Raw genomic sequence first — 11489 nt, forward strand, 5'->3', positions numbered from 1 at the left:
CCCTGCAGGCCTGGTTGCCCCCAACTGCCCTCCCCTGCAGTCCTGGTTGCCCCCAACTGTCCTCCCCTGCAGGCCTGGTCCCTCCCAACGGCCCTCCCCTGCTGGCCTGATCGCCCACAACTGCCCTCTCCTTCTGGCCATCTTGTGTGTTGGAGTGATGGTCAATTTGCATATTACTCTTTTATTAGATAGGTATTGCCCTGGATAGGTAGCTCAGCTGGTCAGAGTGTCACCCCAATGAGCCAAGATTGGAGGTTCAATCCCCAGTCAGGGTACACACAAGAATCAACCAGTAAATGCATAAATGGGTGGAACAACAAATTTGTCTCTCTCTCTCTCTCTCCCTCCCTCTCTCTCTCTCTTCCCCACCAAAAATCAATAAAGTAATAATAATAATAAAGTATATATTTTTGATATATCTTTGCATACTTAACCAAACATATCCAGAAGATAAAATGCCAGAAACTAAAGTGCTCACAGGGTACAAACAAACACTTCTGCTCAAATGGAGGTTTGCTAATAACTGGAAAACCATCCAACCAATCAGGAAGAATCCCTGTTTCCTTATACATTCGTCAATACTAGACTTACACACTCATTTTAACTCTCTACAAATCCCATATATGTTGATCTTTTATATGTTTAAAGACTTTATTTCTATTTCTATGAACTATCTATTCTTATCAATTATCTGTTTCTAAAGCCGTCAGGGTTTATCTACTGATTTACAAAAGTTAGTGGTACATTGAGATAATTAGCCCTTTGCCTGTAATGTGTTGCAGATAATCTTCCTTAGTTTCTTAGCTGTGGAAATACTGAATAAAAGTAGCCTTAGTATTCAAGATACACCTTTTAAAATGTTCATCCTCTCATCTCCAATTAATTTATATCTATATATTTTTCAGGAAGTTAAAAAAATTGAGTTTTCACACTTTGTGAACACTATTATGATTCCAATCTAACCATTTTCACACTTTGTGAACACTATTATGATTCCAATCTAACCATTATCTCATTATAAACAAATAAACAGAAGCTTAATTTTAAGTCCAGCATCCAAGGAAGCACCAAGAACTGCATGAATTATTTAAGTGCCCAAATCACACTTCAGACTTTTACATCAGCTTTGAAAGCTATTAGTCATTTGGTTTTGTCCACATGTATTCCCTGCTGGAGCCACAGTCTCCTCGTGTGGAAAACAGGAAGCTTATCCCTGCCTCAAAACATTTTCCCCAGACAATGGGGCCTGGCACCTGAGTGCCCAATGACATTTGCTTTACTTGCCTCTCTCCCACTACATCTTGGATTAAGAGAAGAAATTATGACATCTCTTCACCCAAAGTAGCCAGCATGTCTAGAAATTAAATATTTGCCTCACAGCACAGAAGAGGAAGTAATTCCTAAAATGTCTCGCACCTTCTCATAATCCCAGGCAGACAAATGGGCTCTTTATTGACGCTGGAACTGCGCTGACGGATCCAGCTGCTGTCGGTGTGAAGGGATGTTCTCTTCCTCATTTCTTGAAGGATCTGTTGCCTCTCCAACTCTGCTCCTGATGGGCCTGGTTCCTTCTTGGCGCTCCTCTGTGTTGAGCTACCGTTCCCAACTCGGTCTAAATATTTATGGCTTCCTAAATTAAAAACACATCCAAAGCTGCAGGGTTAGCACATTAAAAAAGGAAGAGTGGATGCATCTCCAAAGAGAGTGTAGCAAAAAATGTTCCATTGTGCACATATGCTAACAGTATCAATTCTCAATGAGGCTGCTGCCTGGGAACCTACTCCTGGAAATTCCAATTCCACACCCAGAGGCACATCGCAGAGCGCACTCAGGAAAACTAAGGAGGCTGCCTGGAAAGGAGACAACCACATTGATTTCAGCAATAGGGAGTTACTAAATGCTCATCCAGAAGCGGTTTCTCTACCACTTTTCCCTTCCTTACTAAATTAAGTCAATCGAGCTCATGCTCACTGAATGCTTGCTGTGACAACTCCACGGGGAGCTGGGCGTTCTCTCAAAAAACTTACACGTCCCCTGGGAAGAGAGTGAAGACATACACGCATGCATCTGTAGATGCCATGACTCGAGTCTCCATGGTATAAGTCTATGACTTTAAGCCACGACCAAATTGAAGAAATAAGAGCATATTCAATCACTACACTGGCTTTTGTGAAACGGAAAAATAGCGAAGTCGCCCGAAGGATAACCAAGGGATGTTATGAGACTTGTTTCTCTTCTAAGAAACCGACAAAGCGACAAGTCAAATTTATGAATGAAAATTAAGTCAAGTTTTATCCTGAAGGCTTTGACTCATTGGATTTGCTGGTTAATTTCTGGTTTGGTTAGAACATCCATAACTTTGAAATCCTCCCCACCTTGATTGGGATTAGGAAATTTCACCTAGTGATATATTTTCTTTTCTTTCCAGATTCACTGCTATTGACATTCTTTCAAAATTCATGATGTGTCTCTGCCTTAGTTCATCTTCAAGTAAGCCATGAATAAGGCCGCCAAAGGTTCCTTATGTACATCTATGTTTATATTTGTGTATCACACAACTCACCAATTTCGTCAGATTTGAAATGAAACATTTTCTATTTTAAAAGTACCTTATTGGCATAACCAAGTTTTTTAGTAAAATATTTGATAACTTCCACTGCCTGCGATTCATTTAGTTAAGAGGAGAAGACATACATGCCAGAATAATCAGGTTAACACCAGCCACAGATACTAATGAGTCAATTTCAGACAATCACACTTGCCATTACTAACACGTCATGTGTTTAAGTTCAGGAGAGAAAATTATCAATGCAGGTTAACAATGTTTCATGGCAGACAGAAGTACTTAAACCTTCATTTTCAGGGTGATTAGTGGCAAATTCAGGGGAGAAGAAACTAGAACTCCAAATAGGTGAGACCAGAAGAACCAGGTCAGAAAGCATCTGGTAAGTTGGAAACTGAGAGAGAGAACACTTTGGTTATAGTTAAGTGTTCCTAATGGGAATAATAGCAAAAGAGGCTGGAAAGATAAACTAGGACCAGATGATGAAAAGAAAAGGGGTGATCATCGAACCTAATAAAAACTGTAAATTCTACAAGTTTCAACAAGAAGTGACAAACTGACTATTCGGACCTGTACATGTGGTTTGGCTCACAGAGGGTTTTAAATTTTTAAATTCCTTGTCAGTGCTTAAAATATAACACAAAAAATCCAGAGTTTGTTTGTTTGTTTTACTTCTCTTGCAATAGAAATGGTCAGTAATCACAGGCTTGCATTCTCCCACTTGGCAGTAACAGGCTGGAGCTGGGTAGGAGTGGCTGTCCACTTAGATGGGTGTGTTCATGTTCACCAAGTTCACCTCAACCCTCACCTGGACCTCCATTCGTTTACATAACTGACCAAAGCCCTGCTTCCACAAAGTCTGGTATGCAAACCTTGCTTAAAATGATGCCTTTTTCTTCATTTTTTTCTTAGTTGCATAACATCAGCTACATGTGTACCTAGAAAGGCACTTTATACTAACAATATCGGGTTCCAAATTGTTTTTGCCAAGTTAGTAAAATCATTACCACTTTGGATTTTTTGACATCTAAATGTACAATTTCTACTTTATATGCAATTTTTAAGTCCCCTAATATTCTGCAGAAAACTTTTCTGTGCCATTCCTTTAGCTACAAGATGAAATCTACTATACAAAACTCTATCAGCAGCACTTGGCAAATTCTCACATATTTCATTAGCTATTTAAAACCATTTTAAGCTCCCAGTACTCCCCCCATTATAAAGTAAAGCCAAAATAAGCAAAAGATAGTTTTGTTTTTAAACACAAATGCTAAGAATATTCGGTATTTTAACTATGTAATCTTAATGAACCGGAAATATCTTGACCTTAAAAATACTGATCGTAGCATGTGTCGTGATATATTCTTTTACTTTCCAGATTCACTGCTATTGACATTCTTTCAAAATTCTTGATGTGTCTCTGCCTTAGTTCTTCAAGTAAGCCATGAATAAGGTTGCCAAAGGTTCCTTGTGTACATCTATGTTTATATTTGTGTATCACACAACTCACCAATTTCGTCAGATTTGAAATGAAACATTTTCTATTTTAAAAGTACCTTATTGGCATAACCAAGTTTTTTAGTAAAATATTTGATAACTTCCACTGCCTGCGATTCATTTAGTTAAGAGGAGAAGACATACATGCCAGAATAATCAGGTTAACACCAGCCACAGATACTAATGAGTCAATTTCAGACAATCACACTTGCCATTACTAACACGTCATGTGTTTAAGTTCAGGAGAGAAAATTATCAATGCAGGTTAACAATGTTTCATGGCAGACAGAAGTACTTAAACCTTCATTTTCAGGGTGATTAGTGGCAAATTCAGGGGAGAAGAAACTAGAACTCCAAATAGGTGAGACCAGAAGAACCAGGTCAGAAAGCATCTGGTAAGTTGGAAACTGAGAGAGAGAACACTTTGGTTATAGTTAAGTGTTCCTAATGGGAATAATAGCAAAAGAGGCTGGAAAGATAAACTAGGACCAGATGATGAAAAGGAAAGGGGTGATCATCGAACCTAATAAAAACTGTAAATTCTACAAGTTTCAACAAGAAGTGACAAACTGACTATTCGGACCTGTACATGTGGTTTGGTTCACAGAGGGTTTTAAATTTTTAAATTCCTTGTCAATGCTTAAAATATAACCAAAAAAATCCAGATTTTGTTTGTTTGTTTTACTTCTCTTGCAATAGAAATGGTCAGTAATCACAGGCTTCCATTCTCCCACTTGGCAGTAACAGGCTGGAGCTGGATAGGAGTGGCTGTCCATTTAGATGGATGTGTTCATGTTCACCAAGTTCACCTCAACCCTCACCTGGACCTCCATTCGTTTACATAACTGACCAAAGCCCTGCTTCCACAAAGCCTGGTATGCAAACCTTGCTTAAAATGATGCCTTTTTCTTCATTTTTTTCTTAGTTGCATAACATCAGCTACATGTGTACCTAGAAAGGCACTTTATACTAACAATATCGGGTTCCAAATTGTTTTTGCCAAGTTAGTAAAATCATTACCACTTTGGATTTTTTGACATCTAAATGTACAATTTCTACTTTATATGCAATTTTTAAGTCCCCTAATATTCTGCAGAAAACTTTTCTGTGCCATTCCTTTAGCTACAAGATGAAATCTACTATACAAAACTCTATCAGCAGCACTTGGCAAATTCTCACATATTTCATTAGCTATTTAAAACCATTTTAAGCTCCCAGTACTCCCCCCATTATAAAGTAAAGCCAAAATAAGCAAAAGATAGTTTTGTTTTTAAACACAAATGCTAAGAATATTCGGTATTTTAACTATGTAATCTTAATGAACCGGAAATATCTTGACCTTAAAAATACTGATCGTAGCATGTGATAGCATAAATAAACAATTTTGGAAAAACTTCATATTTACCATTTTTATTTGTGGAGAAATCATCGAGCTCGGTAGTGGATCTGGATTTATTCCTAGAACACAGAACACAGTATATTACACATGTCTCATTAAGAACATCCTTTTCATATTTATGAAGAACCAAAAATATAACTTTTTAAAGAAGCAATTTATTTCCTATGTCTGTTGAGAACTACATTTATTTTTATATCAAGGATTTTTCATGTTGCACAAACTAGCAGGAAACAGTGACATCTCTAGAGGAGAGAAGAGCTTGATGCTAGAAATATATAATCATGTGAAAATCTCCTGCATCTTGTATGATGACTAAGCTTACGATTTGACCCAATTATGTACTTTGACGCTCTTCCAGATCCCAGTCTTACCGGATGTACAAAGCTTTTGTCATCAGGGTTCCTAACATCAGACGGTCCTACTTGCTTCGTACTGTCCAAGGGTCAAGAAGTCAACTTTTGGGGCACTAATGTATTACTCTGAAAGAGCAATTTACCAAATGCTATCCTAGAATTCTAGAGGCACGGAAGTGCACTGGCATAGGCAACTTCCAAAAATGCCTGACTTTGTAATGCAAACTGTAGGTCTGCATAGCAATACTTGCTGATCTCATTCTCATTCTACTAGGCACTTTAACTTCAAATAATAGTAATAAAAATGAGTGATGATGCCAAACTGGTTTGGCTCAGTGGATAGAGCGTCGGCCTGCGGACTGAAAGGTCCCAGATTCGATTCCAGTCAAGGGCATGTACATTGGTTGCAGGCACATCCCCAGTGGGGGGTGTGCAGGAGGCAGCTGATCGATCTATCTCTCTCATCGATGTTTCTGACTATCCCTCTCCCTTCCTCTCTTTAAAAAATCAATAAAATATATATATTAAAAAAATGAGTGATGATATATGTTACCATACATATGTATGCTTCTCTTACATATGTACATACATACAAGATATATGTGTGTATGTATACATTTAATAGTGGATAATATATAATAATGTAACATGACTGTTAGCAACATTTATGAATGGTTTCATTTGTATTCACATAGAAGAAAATACTTTTATGACACACTCCTTAATTCCTTGAGGGCACGCTACATCACAAATGCCTAAGTATTTCATATTTTTGAGGATTCCTTAAGTTTCCTTTCCCTGCAATCTAATTATTTTCTCCAGGTAATGAGCTATATAATTAAAGCTTACTTAATTATACAAAGAGGCCCATGGCTTTAAAAAGGAGATATACATATTTTAACCATCTACAGGTACCCAGAATCACGTATTATAAGTCAGGTGATTCACCACTAGAACTTTTTCCTGCTGAATATCAGCCCGCCATTACCTGTATAGTCAGGCTTCTTTTCCTATCTACTCTGAGTCCTAGTCAGTCTCCTGACTGCCTATACAGATGAGTCTTTCCTTATCTAGAAGGCAAACTTCCTAAAGAAATTTCAGCTCTGAAAACACAAATCAATGGTCATACACTGGATATTTTTATCCTGTGTAATGATTTCAAAAGTGCAACTCATTTTTTAAATTATTTAAAAACATTAAATTTAATGATTTAGGAAATTTTGAAGAAGCACATATAACTTTTCAGATATCTGAAATCCTATCTGTATTCCCCCAAAACTGACCAGTAGTTCTAATCAAATTAAGAGAGGGGCCACATTTCTCATTTCAGATGTCCTCATGTAACTTCATTTTGGGCAAGCCTATGCCATGGCTTATAATTGCTTTTTAAAAAATTGTTAAGGTAGATTGCAAAAAATGAACACAATTCTCCCCCTGTGCCCATTCCCCATGCATTATGGCCCCTCCCATAAAGAGGTAGAGTTCTTCTTCTCTCTGTGAACTTGGGCTGGCCCTGTGACTTTACTTGAAATAGTAGAATGTGGCAGAAGCAATGGCGTGCCAGGTCAGAACTGAGACTGCGAGGTGCCCGGCATGCTTCTGCTCTTTAATTCTCTCTTGGCTCTCCCCAGCCACCATGTATGCAAGCCTGCACTGCTTTGCTGCATGTTGAAAAGCACACAGTCCAGTTGGACTCATTGCTCCAGCTGACAACCAGCCAACTCCCCAAAAGTTTACCTAGAAAACTGGTAGTAGACGCATGATGAGCACAATCAGCTAAAAGAACTGTCAACTGAGTTCAGCCCAAAAAGCTGACCCACAAAATCATAAATTAAGTTACTAAGTTGAGGGGTAGTTTTACATATCAACCAGCAAGTTCTCTTTGCATCCCACAACAGATCAAGAGCTATAGTAGTTCTACAAAAACACCTAGGCAAGCCCTCAGAAATTCATATGAAGTCAATTACTCCTACCAAATTACAATGAAATGTTCTACACACCTGTCACTAGGAAGCAAACCTGAAGATTCTTCCTCTCCCTTTGGTATATCATAGGAATCAACAGGCCTGAAAGATGGAAAAGGTTTATGATAAAAATAAAGCTTTGATGCCTTCCCTGGGTTTAAGAAATAGATAACAAAATTATGTTATTCTAGCACCTGTATGAGAATGCTCTCTTGTTTGAAAACTAAACACACAGAAGTATTTCAATCAATCATTGAAGAAAACACACCTACAGCTACCAACAGACATTTGCAATTCATTCCACAAATACATGCTGTGTGCTTGCTATGACCCAGTAGGGTTCTAGGGAAACAAAACAAACTTATTGGCCTCCTAATGCTTACATTTTAAAGGGGCATGCAGGCCAACCACAAGCAAATAAATGCATATTATAAAGCAGAGAAGGGCACATGGAGGAAAGGGGTAGGGAGAGCCATGTTTCTTAGATGAAGCATTTTAGAAAGTCTGAGAAGGTGACATTGCATCAGAGACTTAAACAAAATGAGTGAGACAAAACACACGTGAGGGAACACTTCTCCAGGCACAGGAACTAGAAAATGCAAAAATCCAAGGGGCAGAATATGTTGTGCATTTTCCAGATAGGAAAGGGATGATAGTGCAGCTATGACACACCAAGTGAGGGAAAGTCAGAGGAAGGTAGATAGACCAAAGGGCCAAGACACTTCATACAAGCCTTCTAAGGCCCCGGGGAGGAGTGCAGGTGGTATTCTAATGTGAGGGAAGCCATTTGGAGACACTGAGCAGGAAAGTAAGGTGATAGGTTCAGATTTACAACGGGATGGGTTCACTCTGGCTGCTTGTGTTCACTTGTGTAGAGAATGGATGGTAGGGAGCAGGAAAACCAATTAGGTGCCTTCGAAGTGAGGAATGGATACAGCTAAGCCAAGCCAATTGAAAATCACATGTACCCATTGGCAAGGGAACAGACCTTCTATACTGGTATATTCGGACTGACGTTTCCCTCTCTCTCTCTGCCTGGTGCATCTGTTCTTCTGTGCGACGCTTCTGCTCCTCTGCCTGGCGCATCTGCTCCTCTGCCTGGCGCATCTGCTCCTCAGCCTGGCGCTTCTGCTCCTCGGCCTGGCGCTTCTGTTCTTCTGCGTAGCGCTTCTGCTCCTCAGCCTCAGCCTGGCGCCGCATCTCCTCCTGCTCTTCCTCATATTGTTGCTCCTTCAGTTCCCTCTCTTTCTCAATAGTAAGTTGTTCCTGCAGCTTCTTTCTTTGGTCCTCAATCATCCCTTCCTCGTGCCACTGTCTCCTCCCCTCTTCTCCTGCTCGGGTTCCTTCCCTGTCAGAAGACTTGGACCCTTCATCCCAGGTGGCTTCCAAGGTGGCAACAGTAGGCTCCCGTGTGGTCAGAGCTGTGATGTTTGAGTTCAGGACCATCAGCTCCTGCACAACCAGGGGGTGAAATTTGATTAAGATATGTCTATATTCAGTTTTTTATTATATCTATTGTAGTTGGCCCAGAATTCTATTGAAATGATGTTAAATTTTATCACTAACAAAGCCACACGTGGGTGATGGAGATGTAACTTAGAAGAAGAAGATACACTTAGAGTCTGTAGATAAAATAATTTAATTATTGAGTAGAGAAACTAGGAGAAATGTTGAAACATCAAAGCAAAGTTCTGATAAATCAGAGCTCATTATATTTTTCAAAGAGATACATTGGCGAGTGTATGACAAAAGCCAAGTGAAATGGACAGTCTTCCATTTTTCAGCAGATTTCATCAAGACAGAGAAGGAAGAACACGTTCTAACATTACCTCATTCAAGAACTTGTCATTCTCTCTCTCAGCCTCCTGCTGAGCTCTTTGCCACTCTTCCCTTAGTTTCTCCTGCTCACGTTGGTATTTTTCCTATAAAAAAATGATAACATATTGATTAATTAGCTAATTACTAGGCTGAAGTTCATCTTTTTCATTAGCAGTTTGGTTAGCCCCGCCTTTCACCTCAATCTTTAAAGACAGAGATATTTATTTTAACCAATCAGATTTTAGTCCTCAAAATAGAAAATACCTTATATTGAAGTAAAATGCAGGTGCTGGGAAAGGGTAGACATTCAGAATTATACCCAAATGCACCCTTTACCATGGTTGTAATTCATTAAAGCCCCTAAAGCTAACTGTAAGGGGGAATGAATTTCTCTGCAGGAAACTAGCAGTAAGTCCTCACAAAGCCTCCTACTCATACAAAAATCTTATGTTCACTGCAGCATTATACACTATGGCCAAAACATGGAAACAACCTAAGTGTCCTTCGATGGATGATTTGATAAAGAAGATATGAACATATATTTACTTGAATACTACTTAGCTATAAGAAAGGATAGAATATTACCATTTGCAACAGTATGGATGGATCTTAAGAGTATTGTACTAAATGAAGTCAGAAAGAAAAGGACAAGAACCATATGGTTTCACCCATATGTGGGATATAAAACAGAAAACAACAAACAAACAAAAGATACAAACTCATAGACACAGACAACAGAATGGTGGTTAACAGAGAGGAAAGGGATCGGGGGAGGAGGAAGAGAGTAAAGGAGGCCAAATATATGGTGATGGAAGGAGAACAGACTTTGGGTGGTGAGTACACAGTGGAATATACAGATGATGTATTATAGAACTGTACACACAAAAATTATAAAATGTTATTGACCAGTGTCACCCAAATAAATTTAATTTAAAAAATAGTACATAGAAAAAAAAGAAATCCAAACTAGAGTGCCTCATATTTTCTAAAAATAAACACAAGGGTTAATAAATGATTTTAAAAGGAGGATTCTGGAGCAAGTAGGAGGAGACCAAGATGGCGGCATAGGAAAACACCGGAAATTGCTGCCTCCGACAACAACTTCAAAAATACAACTAAAAGACAGAACGGTCATCATCCAGAACCACAGGAAGGCTGGCTGAGTGGAAATTCTACAACTAGAAGGAAAGAGAAGAACACACAGACTCAGAGGAGCTATGAAAGTAAAGTGCAGAGGTACACCATTTGCAACAGTATGGATGGATCTTAAGAGTATTGTACTAAATGAAGTCAGAAAGAAAAGGACAAGAACCATATGGTTTCACCCATATGTGGGATATAAAACAGAAAACAACAAACAAACAAAAGATACAAACTCATAGACACAGACAACAGAATGGTGGTTAACAGAGAGGAAAGGGATCGGGGGAGGAGGAAGAGAGTAAAGGAGGCCAAATATATGGTGATGGAAGGAGAACAGACTTTGGGTGGTGAGTACACAGTGGAATATACAGATGATGTATTATAGAACTGTACACACAAAAATTATAAAATGTTATTGACCAGTGTCACCCAAATAAATTTAATTTAAAAAATAGTACATAGAAAAAAAAAGAAATACAAACTAGAGTGCCTCATATTTTCTAAAAATAAACACAAGGGTTAATAAATGATTTTAAAAGGAGGATCCTGGAAATCGTCAAATGAAAGGTAACTGTCTTTGCGTTTTAATAGAAAATTATTTTTAATACAAAAAAATAATAATTGTATGTTAATACAAAACGCACTACCTATCAAAGTATTTGTTAATTATCAGGTTACTGGCTTTTTAAATTTCTTTATATATATATATACTAGAGGCCCGGTGCACAAAAATTTGTGCACTTGGGGGGCGG

At 38.5% G+C, this 11489-nt stretch overlaps 1 protein-coding gene across 9 annotated transcripts in view; it reads right to left on the reverse strand.

The window, feature by feature from the left end:
• Positions 1-11489, reverse strand: part of LMO7 (LIM domain 7) — a 217723-nt gene that overhangs the window by 7615 nt on the left and 198619 nt on the right. For all 9 annotated transcript variants that reach the window (XM_014544074.1, XM_014544082.1, XM_014544078.1 and 6 more), the window contains 5 exons: positions 9606-9698; positions 8765-9228; positions 7813-7878; positions 5466-5518; positions 1417-1630 (listed from right to left, as the gene is read on the reverse strand). In XM_014544074.1, the coding sequence (XP_014399560.1) occupies positions 1417-1630; positions 5466-5518; positions 7813-7878; positions 8765-9228; positions 9606-9698 (890 nt within the window). The remainder of the gene's footprint in view (positions 1-1416; positions 1631-5465; positions 5519-7812; positions 7879-8764; positions 9229-9605; positions 9699-11489) is intronic.

Source organism: Myotis brandtii, unplaced genomic scaffold (genome assembly GCF_000412655.1).
Source record: "Myotis brandtii unplaced genomic scaffold, ASM41265v1 scaffold350, whole genome shotgun sequence".
Classification (NCBI taxonomy): Eukaryota; Metazoa; Chordata; class Mammalia; order Chiroptera; family Vespertilionidae; genus Myotis; species Myotis brandtii.